At 52.1% G+C, this 20394-nt stretch overlaps 4 protein-coding genes across 4 annotated transcripts; 1 reads left to right on the top strand and 3 right to left on the bottom strand.

Moving 5' to 3' along the window:
* Positions 1–358: 358 nt before the first annotated feature.
* On the top strand, positions 359–3810 carry BJX67DRAFT_374682 (ankyrin repeat domain-containing protein; the record flags this gene model as incomplete). The annotated part of the gene is made up of 4 exons (XM_071031586.1): positions 359–668; positions 819–1500; positions 1554–2181; positions 2968–3810. 4 exons carry the CDS (start codon positions 359–361, stop codon positions 3808–3810), a joined length of 2463 nt encoding a protein of 820 aa, XP_070882337.1.
* Positions 3811–13386: 9576 nt separating this feature from the next.
* On the bottom strand, positions 13387–15563 carry BJX67DRAFT_263911 (acyltransferase family protein). The gene is made up of 3 exons (XM_071026397.1): positions 15176–15563; positions 14487–15114; positions 13387–14430 (listed from the first exon to the last, which is right to left on the bottom strand). The coding sequence occupies exons 1-3, from the start codon at positions 15281–15283 to the stop codon at positions 13745–13747; spliced, it is 1422 nt and encodes a 473-aa protein (XP_070882336.1). The 5' UTR covers positions 15284–15563; the 3' UTR covers positions 13387–13744.
* Positions 15564–15702: 139 nt separating this feature from the next.
* BJX67DRAFT_263970 (transcription initiation factor TFIID subunit 11 family protein) lies at positions 15703–17793 on the bottom strand. The gene is made up of 3 exons (XM_071026398.1): positions 17190–17793; positions 16251–17062; positions 15703–15934 (listed from the first exon to the last, which is right to left on the bottom strand). Exons 1-2 carry the CDS (start codon positions 17699–17701, stop codon positions 16438–16440), a joined length of 1137 nt encoding a protein of 378 aa, XP_070882335.1. The 5' UTR covers positions 17702–17793; the 3' UTR covers positions 15703–15934; positions 16251–16437.
* A 394-nt stretch (positions 17794–18187) lies between these two features.
* On the bottom strand, positions 18188–19956 carry BJX67DRAFT_263907 (adenosylmethionine decarboxylase SPE2). Its single transcript, XM_071026396.1, has 2 exons — positions 19739–19956; positions 18188–19688 (listed from the first exon to the last, which is right to left on the bottom strand). Exons 1-2 carry the CDS (start codon positions 19857–19859, stop codon positions 18301–18303), a joined length of 1509 nt encoding a protein of 502 aa, XP_070882334.1. The 5' UTR covers positions 19860–19956; the 3' UTR covers positions 18188–18300.
* Between the last annotated feature and the right edge of the window lie 438 nt (positions 19957–20394).

The raw sequence follows: 20394 nt of genomic DNA, 5'->3' as shown, positions 1-20394 counted from the left end.
AAAAAGCAGAAGAAGAATGTGTTCAAGGAGGCTAATGCCCAGTGTGTCACAATCACCCTCATGTGCCCTGGGTTGACTTCCCCTGCAGGCCAATCAAGTCGAGCCTGTTGATCTGGCAAGGTACTTTCACACAGCCGAGCCGCTGATAGCGAGCGGCTTTTGTCGCGTAACCCAAGACACATGCTCCTTTCACATAATCTGACACTTTCAAGTTTCTGCGACGCTCTCATAGCCTCAGTCGCGGTTTGCTTATCCAGGACCTGCGGAACGTTCTTTCCATGCCGAGACCAGGATCGGCTTCCTGGATCTCTCCCGCACTGAGAAGGTCTCACGACCACCCGCACCGCGCCCTCTCACCATGGAAGGTCTCGAGCGTGCGGGAGACGAGCCTATGGAAGATGTCTTCCTCCAGGATAATCTTACTCCAACCATCGCAGAGCATGCGACGCAATGCCAGTATCTTTTCCACAAGTACGTGGCCATGCCGGAAGTCGTGCCAGACCCTACTATCATGGACGACCAGCTGGCACGCTTTCTTCTGTGGACATCAAACATGGATGTTTACGGCCCGCCCAACGTCTCGCTGGACTACAGACTCCGATTCAGTCCCGTGGCCGCGGATATCATACACCAGCTCCTGGATATTATTTACGATACCTTACTGTCTTGTGCGTACTTTCCGTACCACATTCGGATGGATTGAAGATCAAGGCTAATGGGAGTCTCGACAACAGTGAAGCCAATCGACGACCGACCGCCACAAATCTCGAGCAGGAAGAGACAACGAATTTCAGCACATGGCATTTCGAGAGTGACAGGGAGAACCGACGACGACACAAGCGATTCAGAGAGCGATATCTATCCAGCGGAATCGAACATTTTGAAGATCACCGAGACAATCGGTGGAACAGTGACACGGCTCTTCCGTCTATCCAACGCCGTTCGAAAGTCCGCTAAAGCCAACCGGGCTCGCAAGATCGAAAGGTACAGAGACGACGAAGAGGCTAATAAGGCCATAGATGAGTTGCGCCTCTATACTAAATGCTATATTGAGTTCCGATTCCCGGAGGCGCCCGAGACTCTCCGCTCAGCATTGGTCGAAGCCAACGCGCTGCGCCTGCGACGGCTCTATTATCAGCATTCCCACCGAAGACGCATTGATCTGAGCATTAAGAACCCGAAATTGACACCAACCGTTCCGCAACTGCCCAGAGCGACGGAGAGTGCGCCGGCTATAAGGTTTGCGTCGAACCCGCTCCCAAAAGCGGCGATGACCAACAAAATGCTGGCCCCTTCGCCAGCGCCAGCAACGAATGCGACTACTGCTCGACAAACTGCCGTTGCGGCCTTCTACGCTAAGTCCACAACTGAGGTTCCCCGGGCTAAATCTGTTCTCGTGAACAACAAGTTGTCGTTCCCTCTCATACCGCCGACGCAACAGTGTCCATACTGTGGCGTCATAGTTGAGTTCAATAACACTGCAAGGTCATTGATGTGGCAGTAAGCAGATATTTCGTACTGTTTAATGCGAACATGAGGCTAATATGCGCCAGGAATCATGTCATCGCAGACCTGGAGCCTTTTATTTGTGTTTTCCCACATTGCCTGGTCGGAGATCACCACGGGTATGGCACTGGTCCGCTCACATTCGAAACGTCGAAAGCCTGGGCCAGCCACATGCAGACTGCTCACGGGCATACATGGGAGTGCAGGGCCCCTTCTCACGATCCAATCATATTTGACCAAGAGATCCAGTACCAGGAGCACTCCATCAAGGAGCACGGCGTGCCTGAAGCGCACGCCGGGACCCTCAGCAACGCCGCACGCAGGCCAGTCCTCGATAAGATACTGGAGTGCCCATTTGGCGATGATTTCCAACCCCCGGAAAAGGTCGAATCCAGTGCTATCTTCACGAGTGACGCTCTCCAGTCACACGTCGCCGGTCATATGAAGGAAATCGCTCTGCTTACACTACAAAAGCTTCCCAGCGACGATAACGAGAACGCGGAGAGCATCGATAGCGACCAACCGTTAGAAGATGATGGGCCAGCCGGGGCTTTTGGAATTAAACGTGCATCCATGTACAGCCTACTGGATGACGAGGACCTAGATTTCCAAGACGAAGACGCTGAGGCTGCAGATGGCAACGTGGGGCACCGCGAAGAGGACATCAGTGCACGGGTAACAGTGCTCGCCCTAGAGGACAAAGACTACTTGGGGATGACGAAGCTTCATCACGCGGTGCAGGCCGGTGATCTGGGCTTGGTTGAGTCCTTGGTTCAGAGCGGCGTAAGTGCAAATTTTAGGGACAAACATGGCCAAACACCCCTGCATTACGCTACGGAGAGGGGCTTCATTGATTGCATGGAAGTATTGGTCAAGCACGGTGGGGATCTACATATCATTGACAACTCTGGATTTTCTCCTTTTCTCTGGGCTGTGGCTGCTGGGCAAGAAGGCATCACTACGAGGATGTTATTCATGGACCCCAGTGTCAACTCACTCACCGTGGATGGAAAGTCTGCCCTCGCTTGGGCAGCCAGTCTGGGGTGGTCTCCGACTGTCGAAATGCTTGTTAAACACCGTCCCAGCATATCTGATACCCAAAATACGCAGCAGACAATGCCTTTGAAAGAAGCGGCAGCCTCTGGCAACCTTCTCTCTGTACGATTGCTTCTCAAATGTGGTGAGGATCCGAACCATCGTGATCGCGATGGTTGGTCCGCGATACATTGGGCAGCAGAGGAGGGCCATCTAGAGGTAGTGCGTCTGTTGCTAAACGCTGGTGCCAACCCCAATGCTGTCAGCTCTTACGGTACGTCACCATTGCACTGCGCTGCAAATGGAGGGCATGTTCCCATCGTGAGCTTGCTCCTCCAACAGAGAGCAGACCCGCTCAAGTCAACATGCCACGGCTGGACTGCACTACACCACGCCGCCTTCATGGGGCACTCCCATGTCGTCCAGTGCCTCTTACAAGACGACCGTATACGATCCACTGCCTCTCAGCAGGACAACCACGGCTGGTCCGTTCTTCATTTGGCCATCCACAGCCGAAATCTAGCCACCGTCCGTATCCTGCTCAACAAATCCGTCATTGCAGAGCCTCAGACCCTAGTCGACGAAAGCGGCCTCACTGCAGAAGAATGGCTGGATCGCCGGCTGACAAGCCATTCCCATAAAGCCACCGGCGACTTAGCGTTCAGCAAGTCGCGCTGTTGCCGGGCCGTCACAAGCCTTCGCCAGGCTGTTACCATGGGCAACGTCCCCATGATTAAACTTCTGTTCAAATTGGGACACGACATCAATGGCATGAACTCTGGAAGGAGGACTGCGCTCTACTACGCCGCAAAGTCTGGCATGCTTTCCATCATGGATCTGCTTCTTGACCTGGGCGCGGATCCCAACATTCTCCCCGCGGGGCGGAAGAACTGGGAAGAATTCATTTTGCCTGGCGACGCTTTACTGCGTCTCAACCGAGCAGGATACCGGAAGCGAGATACCGACCCGGAGGTGGAGCGCCAGATGCGTCAATTACTTAGAGTACAAAGTCAGCCGTCTGTGCCGGATCAACCAGCCTGGTTCATATCGGACGAGTCGACTTTACCAATGCCGGACCAATCTGTCTCCCATGGGCTGGACCGACAGTCCTCATTCGTTCTAGCTTCGTCAACGTCACCTTCTACAGATCATGCAGCTTCAACTACACTGACAGAGTCACCGGCGCCTACACATCAAAGAAATGACAATAAGCGCAAGGCAAGGTCGGGCCCGACGAATTGGTGGAAACGGCTCATCGGTGGAAGATAGCGACCTCTGTCCCTCAATCTGAGACTGAGGAGGGACAGAATGGCTAGGGGCTGTGTCAGCCTTGAGCTTTGACAATTAGGTGGAGTGTGACCAGAGCTCACCGATCGGAGCATTGCACTTCCCGGACGTAATTCGCAGAACTGGAAACCTAGGAGTTGTTGTCAAAGCTGGCGTGACTGTTGTGGCAGAGTAACTAAGAGCCATAGTGTGTGGGATCAGCCTCACGTCGAGTATCAAAATGAAAATGGAAAATGGAAAGACGGTGGACAACACCAGGAGAACTGAGAAGAGCAAAACACAAAGATCCGTGGTGGCGACTTGTGTTGTATAACGTGATTTGACCGTGTCAAAGTTTCACATCAAAAAAGGCAGGTTCCAAGTTCACACCTGCAGGCAGCGCAAACGAGAAAGGAGAACACTTACGATGCCCGCGGCCCGGAGCCCCGCGGAGCTGAGAGCGGCACCGGTCACACGGGGGTTCCCCCGTCAAGACGAGGGAGCAGCGCACGCCCGCGAAACAGCAGCGGTGGCACGCTCTCTCGAAACACATAACCCGCTTGGGCGGGCGGCTGCGGCGGCGCGGGGGAGGAGGCGGAGCATTTGCCCAACTGGGCGGCGGAGGAACGCGCACTTCGATGTTAGAGGGCATCTGCTGCGCAGTTAGCATACATACATGTGTGCAACCAATACCAGCGACATATCGAGTACCGGCACGCGCGATAGTCACCGTACACTTGGCCACGCGTTTCAAGTCTAGTTACGACTCTTCGACGTCGTGTAGTCTGCTTCCTGCGAGGATTGCGCTGCTCGCTGCGGGTATCGCAAGGACTTGAATTGTTCTTACTGCCCTAACCCTAATGCTGACCATGATCTCCCTCCGCTCCGACTTCTACTCGTCGGGGCTTTTTCGCAGGGCCACGATTCGATTTCCGTCTCGAATGGGGCCTGCACTAGGTCGCAGAAGTTGCGAAGCTGTGTGCACTGGAAGCACTGGTTTGTGATAAGTGTGAGTATTTCTTTGAGAAAAACTGTCCCTGGAATCTGCCCAGGGCTGTCTTGCGGGGGAACTATGTGTCCGCGTGTTTTTGCCCAAGACCTGCTTTAAGTCTCGCTGTCGGAATTCTCCAAGTAATTCATCCTGCGTGGACTGTTGAATGACGTTATGTTCGTTGCGCGTAATTTCCAAAACCCCACTTGCTTGGATACTAGTAGAATCTGCTGCCCCTCTGCTTGCTCGCAAGCGAGACCGCCTCAAGTGTGTTGACTTCGGTCTGCGTAGCCTGGTACCAAAACTCCTGTTGCTGGGATCTCATGAGTCATGGCTTGCCTGTAGTTACGTGGAATGACAATCTCATACCCTTTGAGTGGTGTCCTCCTCTTCTGGCAAGGCACCAGCAATTGGATTGGGGCACTCATGTCAGCAATGAACGGCCTTCGCAGCTTAAACATAACTTGAATGTGCACTCGCCCATTGTAATATTAAAGCAGCAAGTCGGTGTAGGATAGTGATGAAGAACATGAGAATAAGATACCTGTTCTAGAGCTGATGAGAGGTGTCTGTCTTGGTGCTTGAACAGTTAGGGCTAAAACACAGTGGACGGGAGTCGTTGTAGAAGTCCGTTACTCTCGTCCTGGACTTTGGATGTTAGCCATTATTTGGATCCTTTAGTATAACGAATCTTGAGCGTGCAGGAGAATCGGCGGGGTTGAATGCCGGGAGTTGGAAGGAGAAGAAGAGATTAGGGAGGGAGACGGGGGTGGAACGGCTATATATAAGTTTGGAAATCAAAGAGGAGCAGGAAGAATGGAAAAGCATGGTTAATAGATAGCGTGAAGATACCTATATATTCAATGGGATCAAGATGTCCAAAGACTATCTCCCACTCCAATATTCACATTTTGAAAAACACTTGGGGCATCTTCCCGTAGAATGGAAAGCTTGACTTTTTTTTTTTTGTTTTGGATATTCAATGCATTGCCAGCAGATATTCACCTACACAGACGTATTCCATCTACCATTTAAGCCCTCAGTTTGGTGGCCATGGCATATATTTAACGGCGTATGATAGTCGATACTTCACTTTGCTCAGACATCCATATTCCTCGCAGCCCGCTGTGAATACCGTCAGCAATATCCCACCAGTCCCCGTAGCTTAAATACCGTCTCACCCCCCTTTTCCGGTGTATCCAACTCAACTTCTGCAACTACCCGGTGCTTCGAATGAATTTCATACTCCCCACAGAGAATGCGAATGATACCAGCAGGTTATTCAACTCCGGCAACGCACGCAAACGCTGAACCAGTTCCGTGCATAATCTCCTCTCCAGACCCATCAAAATTACTGTTCTGCTATGCCAGGGTGGGACCGTCGATGCCCGAGAAGGCATGCCCGTGAGAACACCTGGGAAACTTAAGCGGAGCCGGAAGGACGCCCAAGTCCCGCCTGCAGCTCATAACATCCCAGCCCGAAAGGACGGCGGGATATGGGGATCCTGCGTCGCCTAGCACAACCATAAACCTGTTGCACGCAGAACGTGGTATCCGCCGCAAAGACGCGGCCATAGCAGTTTCTGTGTCCACCAGAGAATATCCGCTACGACTTACCCTTCAGTCCCTTGCTGAGAGGATTGATCTTTTTCAGTGAAACGGTAAAATTCCGATATCCTGCGCCTTCTCCTGAGGAAAAGCGACCAGTTTATAGACGGGTATCTCATTCATGCCAAACGACAACAAAATGATCAAGAAGGAGCCATGCCCTGCTATGAGTTAGACAATTAGAGCGCATCGCCCTCCAGGATGGGGTATTCTAACCCAATAGACATGAAAACATAAGCAGATCTCCCCGCGAAAATGCGCCCCGGAGCGAGAGGTGCAACAGCTCAGCGTACAACTTCCGCAAACCCAGACCCTTGGGGGGAGCTGCACATGAACGATACAGCATAAAGTTTCTCGTCAATCCGAAGCGAAGGTAAAGTCGGACGGCACACGATTTTCCCCAAGTCATGCAACGAACGGACTCTTCCGAGAGAGGACAGATATGGGAGCAATAAATGAATCGCAAAACACGGTGACGCAGACGCGAGGAGTATACTGCAGAGCAAAAAGCAACATCATCGGCACATCTCACTATTTTTCCTTCCGAATCTCCCTGGTGAAAACAGGCTGCCACGGCTTCGTCTCGGGAAATCGACGGCTCGGCTAGCCCTAACCGCAACAATCCCCATGGAATGCCGAAAGCAGGGCACGTGAGCATTTATACCAATCCCGTTTGTCTTATCACCAGATACCAATCAACTCGTGGAGAAGCACGCCAAGGGTCCATCATATAACCCCTTCCTTGCAAAGCAAGACGACCCCGCGCATGTTCTCTGTCTCAGTCCGGAGGTGGTCGATCTGTTTCTATGGCAAGACAAGAAGTTGGAATTATAGGTCTACCGCTGTGCTCGCAACCAAGACCGTCATAGCCTTAGAGGAATACCTGCTGGGCATATACTAACGCTTTGCAATGAAAGTTTCGGAACAACGCTGTTTTAATGCATCCGTTTGTCCGTGAACCGGGAAAGGGGCCCCTGAATCATATCATCCATCACGCCGCTGACGGCATGGAAGAGCTTGCCAAAGTCTTTTTAGCGTATGCCTGGTACCACAAGTCCGTTTCTCGAGACTGCCTGTCGCGGTGGAAACCTCATATCCATCGAGAACGTGTGTCGCGGAATATATTTCGCATGCTCGAGTTCCTTGCGTCCGATCTCAATCGACCCCTGAAGTCCGCCAAACTCACATACAACTTTTTGACCAAGTTCTTGACGATCAAGATGCCCCGATTTGCTCATGAGACTCTCACAGGCTTGTTCAATCGAGACCTGTCCGCCCATGAGCTGAGGATGAAACCTGGAACAGTTCTTCCCAAGATTCCCGCAGTGATGCCAACAAAGATACATGATACGAACCAAACATACGAAGTGGGAGGGATCCTAAAGTTCCATGCTCCGCAGACGTCATTCACCAATGGTACCAGCTTGACTCGGCCATAAAGGGGCTGGCCAGGAGCATCATTACAGTCCAACAGGACGACGTGCCGAAGTACGGCGTCGCAAGCTTGGACGATACAACAAACTTCGATGAGGAGTCAGGAAGACAGCCAACTACCGAACTTACCGATTGTACACCGTCTTCCCTGGTCCGCGATATCGTTTCCGCATTTTGAAGTTCTTTGATAGGCTTTGAACGAAACGGACAAAATTTCACCATGACCGAGCAAGGAAAGATGGAATGGTCTCCAGGGCTATTGTCCTTGACCTTCCCAATAAACCGCCACAGAAGTCTCATCCAGGTAATTCTATTTACTTATCATCCATCAATAGCTTGACTAATATCTTTACTAGCATTCCAGAGCTACCCTTACGATGTCCTATTTTCCGGGAATTATCGAAAGGTCTGAGAGATCGATGCCGTCCGAAGCAAAGTTGAGTGTTTTGCTGGACAATGCACCTCTTGTTCACTGAGACTCTGAATCTACCCGCCTTACCTTGTTTACCCTACCAGACAGTTATCGCACCTGGACAGGTGCGGTTGGTGTTAGGGCATATACTCCCGGTGTCGATCTGTACAAAGCCACGCTTGATATATATCGAAATACCCGAAACCAACATACCTTGGGGGAAAACCAGCCTATAGCCACTGCATATCGGGAGAGCGCATCTCACCATTCCTCCTCTTGTACAAGCAGTACCAGTCTCGACCTCTTCTCGCGATGTCTGAACCTCAGTCCGTGATTTAGCTCTCGTCCGGGCCAATCGATCGTATTGCATATGATGCAACTGCAGAGGCCCCCGGACTTGTCGTGATAAACTCTCGGGACATATATCCTGCCAACGGCCAAATAATCGATACCCTGACTCCGATAATAAACGCCTTAGATCCGTTGCATCCTGCTCCTGATACATTCAGCTTGAAGTGGCTATTATTAAGATTTACGAAAATACTCTAGAGCTCAAAAGACACAAGAACAAGCGGCTCCCTCAAATTATGGCGACGACATGGCACACAGCGAGTCCTGTACCCATACCCAAAGTTGAACATCTCTACACCATTCGGTGCCGGGGAGCGAGACTCAGCCCTTTAGTCACAATACAAGACCTTACTTATCAACCTGAAGTGGACCAGTCTTGACCGCTACGTTGATTATTCGGGCACCAAGTTCAGGGACCTCGACTTGTTTTCAAGGGGAATTCTCGACCAGGCGGTTGACTATGTCGGCGCGGAAGCTGCAACAGATTTTCGGTATTAGAGAGCCAAAGTCTCTTGTATCTTCGACCTGGTCATTGTAACAGTAACAGGCTTCTTGCTTGCATTTAGGTTCTTCGCACTTGCCTTCACGACTAAAGGTGGAATTGGACAGGGCCTCGATGTCAACCTTCCCTTCCTGGATGATGAGGACCGTGAGATACTCTCTTATACCAGACAATTATCTCTTAATTTTGGTGCGGATACTAACCATGTTAAGCAGGTTGCTATTTGCTTGAATGCTTGCTGGCTTGATTATATCATGAAGGAATCAAAAACAAGAGAAAAAACACAACAGACTCCAGCAATACATTGCCAAGTTTAAAGAGGGTGCGAAGCCAATTCTAGCTCTATACAGGCCTCTTAACGGCAAACTAGCCTGTTAGTGAGGTTCTTTTATTGCCTGCCATAAGGTTGGGGGGGATAGCAACAGGCTGGTGCCAATTCAATCTTAAACCTCTTTCATCTCCATCGATGAATTCCAAATCGCGATGGTTTATGGCGTCATGATAGAGCATCAAAGAGAGGTGCAGATTGCTTGAAGCGTCTCTAATGGTCAAAACCATGTCCGCGGAGTGACTTCAATTCGACCACTCTTGTTTCCGAAGTTGGAAAGACGGCCATCTTCCTCCATTATGTACTAACAAGCCTCTTCCAAGACGTGAGCAAGATCGACAGGTCGCCAATGACTTTCTCTCATTAATTTTGAGCGCAAGGAGTGCCCAGCAATCAATCTTCCCTGCCGCCCCGAGCTTCGGCACAGCGTACAACATCGGTTCAAGTTATCGTGTCATCCAGCCGTTGTTCGTTCGGACACACACTCGGATCAGACAACCAAAAACCAATCGTGCATTGTGTGTGCCAGTAATAACGGATGTGATCTGGAGCATAATGAGCCAGAGGGACTACCAACCCTTGCCAACATCCCAAATCCTGAGCGTTCTCGTCCTCCTCAGCTCACAGAAACGGCATCAAATACCGGTGCGACCTGCACTATTCACCACACACACGTATTAGCGGCAAACAACAACTTGACAAGAGTGCAACAGAGAATGGGCGAGTTATCGGACATTGAGAAGACTTGGTTGGACATTCTAAAAACACATCTGCAAAAGAGCGGTGCTGTCAATGCCAAAACAACTCCCGATTGGTCATCGAATCGTTGCTGTAAGTCGGTTGTTTTGCGGCGCTGGGACGTCGCAGGATGTACGCCGTGTGGAGTTGACAAATGATATAGCAATATGCCTAAACGTCCATTATCTGGTGCCGCCTCGCTGCCCGCGAGAAGAAGCTTGCTCAGCTGGCCGAGAAGTAGCTGCCTGTAAGTATTCTGTTGGAGTACTATTGATATACTGTCGGTATCTGTGTTTAGACGGGGTCGTTGCTAATTCCAATATAGCCTCCCACCCTTCTCCTTCTGTTGCCGCCTCCTCCCCCGTCGTAGGTAGAATTCCGAGCGTTTGGAAGCAGGGTCCTGACATCTATCATGCAGTCCTCTCCTCCTCCCTTTCCTTTGCCTTTAGGCGGTTTATTAGTTACCTCTGGGGCGAGTATCTTTCGTTTAACCATTGGGATGCATTTGGGAAGCTAACAGATATTACTGTAGGCCTCGGCCCGATCGCCCTCCCCCTGTAAGTACACACCGTTGGTATGCTGGAGGAGCGCAAGTACTGACGCAGAGAAGCGTTCTTGTATCAGGTACGCCTTGCGCACCTGGGAAGTAGGCCCTTCGGGGTCTAGAGAGGTCGTGGTTTGCAAGCAGCGCCCGGGGCCTGCCGTGTGCGTGCAGTGCACTCGTTTGGGGACAGTCTGCTGCCCTCCCCCTCCTGCTTCCCCAATATTGATCGCCTCCGGGCTCTTGCTGCTGGTATGACGGCCCTCACGGAGACAAAGACCTTCGAACGCCGTCTGGACGCTGCGTTCAGGCGGCAGGACAAGGTCGATGCTCCTGTCTTGGTGCTGCGCGACCTGAACCGCAGCCTTTTCCTGATGCTTAATAAGCTGAGGGAGGCCAACGGCAAGTCCCCGGTTGGCTTTGAAGAGTGTCAGGACTGGACTGGTTTCTGGGACGTTTAAATAAGTCTGCGGCCCGCTGTACGTGTTCCAAACGACTGGCAGCGTTCATGCGCGAGCTGCAAATGGAGAGATAGGCCCAAGGGATATTTGCTCCGTAATCCCGGTAAAGCAGAGTGTGGACCGTCCGTTATGCCGGTAGAGGGGGGACCGGAATGATAATCGAGGAGTTGGAGGGTTGACGGGAGTTGTACGAGGGTCTTTGAGTTTCGTGCTGGATTGGTCGTCGACGATTGATGAACGAGCTCTTGTCTACAACGAGGAGTCTTATATTGATCGGCATTCACACGGTGGATATCTCATCTCGGCATGTCGATTTGGATAGATAGGGCTGAATGATCGACACACGGCTTCAGCGATATGATCTGCTCTGATCGTCATCGATAGTTCGATCGATCTGCTCACTCCTGGACGCCTCAATGTGTTGATAATCAATGCAAATCGCAAGCAACTTGGTCGGAACAGCTCTGTCCTTTGCTTCCTCAGGAAACCCAGCGCCACACCGAGCCCTAATATCCGAATCGTGACGAGGAACCACTTGTACCGACCTTCAGGCTTAGTTCCGAACGACAGCTAGCTATGCCAACGACATTGCCGTAAAGCGTGAGCGCAGAACCCTTTAGGGAAGGATGAGGATGCTTCTCTAGTTTGATCAGACAAAGAACCCTGACTACAACGCGAAGAAGGACTGGCCCCTTGGCCTACGAGAGGTGCACTTTGAAAGGTTCCCACGGGGACGTGAAGGCACACGATTCTACCTCATATGCTAGACTGGATGATTTCACCTGGAAAGCACGCGAATGGGGACAAGCACTGGTCGAAGTTAGCCTAATCGGAATTTTATCTTGATAGGGCGGCTTCGACAACCCAAACCCTATAGGTACCACCATGACCTCTCCTTGGTTGTATGACCACTTGTTTGCTCGCCACTGTTGCGGGAGTCCTTCAAGACTATACCATAGTTTCCCCCGACGTTGCTGTTTCCAAGATGCAACCCTAAGGGAAACCAACATATCATATAGGGAAGACAACCCCTCGCAAAGTCTATCTCCTTGTCCTGCCTCTCTTTATTCCATCCTGGAGAAAGAAAGCGAGTTCTTTCTATTCGATCTTCCGGTCCTCTTCAACACTATGACAACCCCTTCCAGAGCCCTGACCCTGCTGGCAGGGACCATGGAGACTGAAGGCCCTCATCGGACTGACCTGCCCTCCTGTTGACTCCGGTTCGTTCACTCTGATCAACAACAAATCCATGATCATCGACTTGACTGTCAACCATGTCAGCAAGCCCACTGCATCAAGTTGGCGAGGATCGTGCCAGGGACGCTCAACCTTGTGGTCCATGGAACAGCCCTGGTTCAAATACCAGGCCGTTTTATTGAAGCCACTCCAACCGTGGGAAATGGATGACAACACCGTCCAAGGCCTGCTGGACCAAGGGCACAAACGTCGATAATGCTGCAACACTCTAACGCGCCGTTATAAGCATCTTGTTGCTCTCACTTCTTCGTGTTCTCAGTCCCCCTGCTGCGCCATCGCCTGCTTCAACAACATGAACCTACTGATATATGAGGAGGTTTTGTACTGTTGCAGCAACCAATTATCACGGCTCTGATACTTTCAACTGTGTTACCAACAAGGAGTTGTTCATTCGTTCATTTAGGAGTTTTATTGACCTATTCCATATTCCCAAGGAGATCGAGAAATCAACCACCCCGAACAAGCGCTGAAGAGGGGGGGAATTGGAAGCCACGTAGTTGCTTAGTCGTCCCTCTTGTTGGCATTCGCTGCTCCGCGAAAAAGGGTCAACCCCTTCCTCGTTAAGGGCTATTCGAACTGACAGCTCCGCCAGGTTCATAGGTTCATCTCAGTTAAGGCACATGCTATGCCATCCATTTTTGACCGAGGAACAGCACAGCTGTGGAAGCGCCACGGGCTGGCTGACAAATTGAGGCAGTGTGGCAGTGACAGTGTTGGCTGGAAGGAGCAATTGGGAGTTGCTTCCACTAAATCTCGTTCGGAAGGAGGAGTCGGTCGAGATGGACGCCCGCAATTATTGGAAAAGTTAGCCTAAGACAGCCCAAAATGAATAAGCAAACAGAAGACACGTCTAAATCATATGTTCATTGTTCTCGCTCAGTTCCTTTTGTACATTAATAAACAATAATCACCGTGAGGTAGGTCGGAGGAAAAATATTGTCGAAAAGAGGAAAAATGGAAAAAGTAAGAAAAAGCCATCGGTGGCGCTGCAACTCCAGCCAGAAACCAAAACAGACACAGTCGCTCATGGACCCGCCATATCACTCCATCAACAACAGACGCACGGATGCTGGACAGCCAGCGTTAAAAAAAGGGTCTCCAAGCCTAATATCGAACAGAGAATGTAAAGTGGGTGGTAAGTGAAGTGAAGGTAAGGTAAGTAAAGTGGTAAGTAATGTATAATCTAATATCGACGATGCGCGCAATATAGCAATATGTATGTATCGTGGAGATATCGTATAGTATGTATAACAACCACAATCTGTGGCGCTTGAATTCACTCGGCGGGTTTCACGCCTTTCAGCTGTGTCGCAACTATGTCGTCCGCATAGGCATCGACGTTAGGGGTAGCGACTCGCCCTGGGCGGCAGGAGGCTTCTCGTCCTCAATGAACATGCGATCCTCCATCTTCTGCGTCAACCGGGCACAGAACGGGTCCACGTACTTCGTCCACATCGTGGCGCAGAAGTAGACAAGCGCAATCCAGAGTGGGATACTGATTGCGACGACCCACGGCGGGCGAATGGGGATCCATACGGGCTCGTCTGAATCCTCTTGCTTCTTCTCAGGGTCGAAGGGTTCGCCCGTGATACCGTAGAGCATCCAGCAGAGGACCGTGCGGAGAAGAGTGCCGTGGACAAGATAAACAGCGAAGGACTGGGCACCGAGCCAGAGGAGGAGGCGGTTGGAGAGGAACTCCTTCACGCTAGGAGAGATGTAGATGGCCAGGATGATGAGGTCGACGCCGATAGCAGTGTACCGTTTGCCGATGTCGACTTCAGGAGGGAAGATGTAGTGTGCGAGTTCGTACATGGCGTTGGACCAGGTGCTCCATTCAGGGTGCTTGCCTGGGTAACCAGCGATGAAAAGACCAGCGGCGGCGAGGAGGGCGGCAACAACTCGGCGGGGCCACTTCCACTTCTCGAGGAATTCTTGGAAGGAGACTTCGTAGGAAAGGTCGCTGAGGAACATGCCGTAGATACCTTGCATTTGGAAAGTTTCTAGTCAAAGATGTCAGCATAGCTCTCGGGAAACGTGCAAAATTTAGCGGGCGCACCGGTGTTTTTGGCAGCGTCTTGGTGGAAGTATAGGAACATAATCAGATAGACGAACAGCCGCCAGCGGAACCGCATAAACATCGTCGCGCAAGTCAAGATATAGACCAGCATGGAGGTCATCAGCAACGGCAGCAACGCCCACTGGTGGTCATCGTAGGCCATGTATCCAGTAGTCCATGTGGACAAGAAATTCTGAAACAACCGAAGCACCTCCTTCCAGAATGAATCCTCGAGGTCGGGAGCGGCATATCGGCACCACCAGCAATCAGATCGGTTCGCAACGACAAACGCTCGGCACTGAGCCATTACCCAGGATATAATCAGAGCAATCGTCGCCGGCAGAATGAGACGCGGAGGGCGGCGGAAGGCACTCTTAGCGACAGCAGTAAAGGCACCCATGCGGTTTCCATTCCGCTGGAGCTTGATAGGTTTCAAAGCGCATACGTAACCGGTCAAGAAGGCGAAGATTGTGACACCGATCCGGCCCTGCCACGGGATGCGGAAGACGGGCAATTGCAGAAGCCTGGGTGCGGCATCTTCAGAATCCCGAGGAGAGAACAGTTCAAAGTCCCAGGCGCGCGCAAGATGGGTGAGGACGACGAGGAAGGAGGCGATACCGCGAAGGCCCTGCTGCCTTTAGCTTCGGAGTCCAAACTTAATGAGTCCAAACTTAATGAGGGAGACATACATCGATCCATTTGACACTCTTTCGAGGATCACCCTTGACGTTCGGATCACCGCCACTCCACGGGAGAACCTCGCGGATTCGAGTATAAAGATAGGAAGCCTGGGACATCCTGCACCAGAACTACCAAGCCGAAATCAAGCTCATACAAACGCAAACCAAAGCCAGATCCAAGCCAAAACTAAAAGAGTGTGGAAAGGGGGGAGAAAACGAGACAGAGTTGGCTACACAACTGCATGGAATGCTGGAGCCACTCGCTGAGGACAGGTAAGACAATAGGGGCCGCGAAGGAGAAGGGCACGTTCACTCGGCAAGAGAGAGAAAAGAGTGGAAGGGAAAAAGGGTAAAAAGAAAGGAAAATCCCGAACAGGAGGGAAAGGCAGAAAGCAGCTAAGCCTGTCTGGAAGGGGCTGAAAGATACGGGGCGAGGCAGAAGCAGCGGGATCGGGGAAAAAGAGGGACGGCGAGAGAGAAAGACCGAAGAGAATAATGGATCAACGTTTAGACGCGAGATGGAGAACGCCAAGAGAGTGTGTTATCCACTGCGACTCCAGAGACAGCAAACAAGAAGCAGCGAAGCGAAAGGGAAAATGAGAATTTCCAGTCGGGAACAACGCAGATTATACCAGAGGACAAGGCAGAACCATTATTTTCCCCTTCGGTAGCGGGCCATGCCGCAGAACGAGGTCACAAAGTCCCCGTCCTTGGGATGGAACATCGGGGAGGGATTTGCCCAAACCCGGTCCACAGAATGCTCGACAACTTAGATTCATGGTCAGCCATTGAAAGGCTTTCTCTCTCAGGGGGGCGACAAGAAATGAGAGAGCCAGTCACGGCGCACACAGAGATCAGAGGTATAGGGCGACGGCTCAGGGACGGCGCTGGGGGGCCTCGATGGAGCCGTGGACCGGCGGGGCCCAATTTGGAACCAGTCTCAGGGTCTGGGCGACCAGTGTCTCAATTGCAGGAGAAGATGGCGCGATGGTTCTCGAATGGGAGGAACAAAAAAGCAGAGAACTGGGGGTTCGAGCGAGCCAAAGGTCGACAAGTGGCCAACAGCAGGGGAGGATTGGCTCACCTAGCGTCTTGGCAGCATATCGGCCCAGTGGCAACCGCATCCACCTTGTCCACAATCACGGCATCGCGGTTCAATGGCCTCTCGCTTCGGATAAGCCTTCGTGTTGGCCCGAGGCCAGCTGAAACAAACTGCAAATTGCTACTGACAGGATCATTTCTTATCACGCTCTCTTTCTCATCGCTCTTCCTCATCGAAAGAGTCGTCGCCCTCCAACGCCACCTGCACTCCATGTGACAGACCCTCGCATCTCCAAATTCCCCAGACTCAGTCCCGAAAACCCAACACCGCCCCCCTCACCGTCGCGTTTATATCGGCGCAGCGCTTCTCTTAAATGGGAAGGGAGCAGCTGTCCACGGTGTGGGTTTGGTGGGAGCTCCGCCGTCGACTCTCCGCCAGTCGCCGAAGCCGAAATCTGAGACACAGATTCTGGCCCTCCAGCTGACTTTGCCTTTGGGTTCGAGGACGAGCTGGGATTTGAGTCTTCTGAGTCCTCTGGTTTCACTTCTGACGGGGGCTTGTTCTTTTTATAAGCACTCCCATTCGCATCGGCGGCAGCGTTTTCCTGTTTAAGCCTTGCCAATGCCGCCTGGTCATGCGCCTCTGCCCACTCCTTCTGCACCGATCGGGCCTTTTCAATGATTTCACCCGCGAAGACCTTCGTAAACCCGTTAATGGTGGTCACCACACTGGCAGGGACCGATTGCGACAGTGCATGGTTGACGATCCGCCGCAATGTCTCCTTTCTGAGCTTTGCTCGTTTGAAAAGGTCGTATCGCTCTGACTGCAACGGACTAAACGCATCCACCAGTAATCTACCCCAACCGGAACCAGTCCATCTGTTAGCCTGAAAGCCCCAGACAACAGCAGACCCGATCTCTCTCCAAGAAAAGACACAAACACTGGGAGAAAGGGTCAAAAAAGGGGAAAAAGGACACTCACGCAAGATTCTTCTTCTCAGCCTCCGTATCAGTCGCTGTTGCCCCCTCCTCCCTCCCCAATAACTCCCCTCCTTCATCATCAAAATCATCATCCTCGTCGACTTCATCCCCATTGTCCCTTGCCCCCGTCCCTCCTCCAGTACCAGGACCACCACCCATATACCCTCCGCCAGAAGGCCCAGCACTCGCCCTAACACTCGCACTCATACTCCCAACCTCCTCACTATCCCGCTCCCTCTCCCTCTCCCGCTCCTTCTCCGCTTTACTCTTGCGCCCGCGCTTCCGCTTAAACACCCCATCGACGCTCGTGCCCCCGAGACTCCCCGTAAAACTCCCCGTCACACTCCCTGCGTCGCTGGTCGCCGTTGCACTGAAGGGGCGGAGGTCCGGGTCGATGGGGAAGGATGTCTGGCGGAGTGGATGCGCCCGTGGGCGTTTGGGGTTTGGCTGCTGTGAGGCGGAGGGGATCGAGGAGCGTTTTAGCGGGTTCGAAGGGGGTGGTGGGGAGGACATGATGATGATGCCCGTGATTTCGTTCTTGGGTTAGAATTGCGATCGGTCGGGACGAGGAATATAGATGCCTGTGTTATACAACACTGTTGGGGTCGCTTTGGAACTAGGATCAATGGCGACGCGATGGTGCGGTCAAATGAAGGTGAGAGTAGAGTTGTAGTGAGCGCTGCAGGCTGGTAGAGGAGTTAGAAGTGTGAAAGAGACGACGTTTGATAATTCAGTGGTTGGCGTTGCTTGGTCTGAACCACCGGAGCTCTGGTTATCCCATTACAGATGGAACCAAGATTTTCCGCTCCGGCCTCGCAGCTGGTTGGCCGCGGATCCCCTTTTTGTGCAGCTAAAACATTGATGGAGCACGACAAAGAATCCCACATGGAGAGGATCCTCTCGACTCTACAAGAATTGGAGTTTAATTGGATATGAGGAAAACCGGAATTGATTCTCGTCGCAAATTCACTATTAAGGAGCGAATAACTGGATCCACGCTAGCTCAACGAAAGACTAGTAAACAAAGACAATAACGAACGCATCCAATATAAATCCTGACAAATCATAGGCTGGCAATTTACCAATACCAATCTGCTGGAATCGACATGACCTCAGAAGTGCTCTTCGCCGAGCCGCGGGGCCCCCCCCTTCCAGTCCAGGCGTTCGTAGTAACGGAACACCAGGTCATATCCATCGAGGTCATGCACGATCCGATCAACACGTCTGTATCCCTCCACATTATCGCCCTTGGTGATTCTGCGAACGGCTTGACGTTCAACGTACCGAGCCTCCTTGTTGCTGTCCCAGTCGCCATCCACTCCAGGCTTGGTCTCGAACACCGTCACTGTAAAACGACCAGGCTTGAAAATATTCACCACCTGTTGGATAATGCCGGCGGTGGTCTGCCCGTTCTGCGAGTGCGGAACGTTCGTCTCAAACGACGCATACGAGCAGTGAGGCTCGGGTGTGACATGGACGGTGAAGTAGTGAGTGCCAGGGGCACCGTTGGGTGCGGGAATCACGCCGTTCGCGGAAAATCCGCAAGGCGTGAACAGATAGGAGTCAATGCGCGATTCAGGAAACTTGTCCTTTGGATACACGTCCGACAGGCCGCAGGACTCCGTAACGACCGTGCCAAGGGCGTGGCCTTCGGTGGTGAGTTCAGGAGGTAAGATGCCGCTACCCTGGGTAGACGACACATCATCGACTTCAAGATCGGAGCCGTTACTGAACACGTCAACAAGCTCTTCTTTGTGAGCATCAAAGTTGCTGTAGCGCTTCTCAGCAACGCCGGTAGCATGCTCCAGGTAGAATTGCTTGGCGTTCCCCTCGTCCAAGTCTGTCATCAACACCTCAAGTGTCTCATCTGAAGACTCATCCGCACCTACCCCCAGATCAGAGCGGTCCGGAAGCTGGATGAACTTGGTCTCGGTCCCTTCATCGTCGGAGTCCGCAGTCGGAGTGGCAGGAGGGGTGAGCAGAGTGTTCGGCTCGGTGAGGTATAGATACCAGTGCTCGCCGTTCATCTTGCCAATCATGTAAGCACTGCCATTCAGGAACAGCTTGTCCATGGAGCGGACTTCGTCTCTCCAGCTGCGGTGAGGCCCGCGCTGACGGTCAGGGAAGAGGAAGTTTTTGCGGCTGTAAAAGACTCGGTACGGAGCTGCTGCAATGGTGATTCCCCGCGATGGAGGAGCAGTAGACTTTGGGAATCCACCGTACATTGCGGCGATTTCAAGGATCCGGGGCAGGCCGGACAGCAAAGTAGTGGTGCCGCAAGTTTTGAGGATCAACTTGTGCGGCCAGACGAACATGCTGGACTCCGAAAGGAGATAGGCGTCCACATCGTCGGACGAGACGATTGAGAGCACCTGACAGTTGACAATGTCCAGCATGTCCTTCCACACATCCTCCGACACGGCCTTCAACCCGCGAGGGTTGGACAGGCCGAGAGCCTTTGGGGACGCTGCGAACCAGACTTCCAGCAGTTTTTCGGGACCTACAGAGTCAGATTCGCCGTCCATCAAGATTTGCTTCGCAAGAACATACCTTCAAAGGCATTTGTGGAGTCAAGATCCTGGGTTGCCTCATGATTGATCGTCAAGGACGGGGTCGCAGCGAAGGAAGACGGCGACTGCGTGTAATGCTTTGGGATCCCAATGTTGACCATCTCTTGGCTTGCGCGGCGGCGTTCTCAACTATTCAACACACGGAATATAATACGGTTCGATGATTGGTGCAGAGGCTCGATTCGGCTTGTGGGCGGAGACAAGGAAGCCTAGAAGCACTATCTGCGACTCAGACGAACAACGGGGGGGAAATGCCCGTCTGAGAAGAGAAGGCCCTGAAAGAATCGAGGACAAGAATGGCTCTCAGCCTAGAATTAAATCACGAAAAACCCGGAGGGGTGCTAGGGAGGGCGGAAGGAGAGGGAGAGGAGGAAGAAACCTCGAGAAAAAGGAATGGTGGCTATGTGTTGTTGCCTCGTGCTGAAGATTCCGATACCTTTCAAAGTATCGGGTCTAGCAGACGAGGATCTGCTTCAATATTTCGGGGTGATAATGGAGAAGAAAAAGGGAAGGAACTTGGTGTTGTTGTAATGGGTGTTATCTGGGCCTGAGAAAGTCAGTCGCGTGCTCTTCACCCTGGTGGAAGGCGGAACCAGAACTTGAATTCGGTGAAAGGGAATGAAAAAGCAATGGAAT

This window comes from Aspergillus lucknowensis, assembly GCF_044049455.1.
Source record: "Aspergillus lucknowensis strain CBS 449.75 chromosome Unknown BJX67scaffold_53, whole genome shotgun sequence".
Lineage (NCBI taxonomy): Eukaryota > Fungi > Ascomycota > Eurotiomycetes > Eurotiales > Aspergillaceae > Aspergillus > Aspergillus lucknowensis.
Note: the sequence above shows the minus strand (reverse complement) of the source record. Positions and strands in the feature narration are given on the sequence as shown.

What these genes read in the sequence shown, in the direction of transcription:
- BJX67DRAFT_263911 (XM_071026397.1), bottom strand. Translation starts at nt 15,283, where the DNA reads ATGTCCCAGGCTTCCTATCTTTATACTCGAATCCGCGAGGTTCTCCCG. An exon ending in AGAGTGTCAAATGGATCGAT is followed by an intron (nt 15,115 to 15,175) that starts GTATGTCTCCCT and finishes TAAAGGCAGCAG; the next exon opens with GGCCTTCGCGGTATCGCCTC. An exon ending in AGACGCTGCCAAAAACACCG is followed by an intron (nt 14,431 to 14,486) that starts GTGCGCCCGCTA and finishes ATCTTTGACTAG; the next exon opens with AAACTTTCCAAATGCAAGGT.
- BJX67DRAFT_263970 (XM_071026398.1), bottom strand. Translation starts at nt 17,701, where the DNA reads ATGTCCTCCCCACCACCCCCTTCGAACCCGCTAAAACGCTCCTCGATC. An exon ending in GCTGAGAAGAAGAATCTTGC is followed by an intron (nt 17,063 to 17,189) that starts GTGAGTGTCCTT and finishes CGGTTGGGGTAG; the next exon opens with ATTACTGGTGGATGCGTTTA.
- BJX67DRAFT_263907 (XM_071026396.1), bottom strand. Translation starts at nt 19,859, where the DNA reads ATGGTCAACATTGGGATCCCAAAGCATTACACGCAGTCGCCGTCTTCC. An exon ending in CTCCACAAATGCCTTTGAAG is followed by an intron (nt 19,689 to 19,738) that starts GTATGTTCTTGC and finishes CTGACTCTGTAG; the next exon opens with GTCCCGAAAAACTGCTGGAA.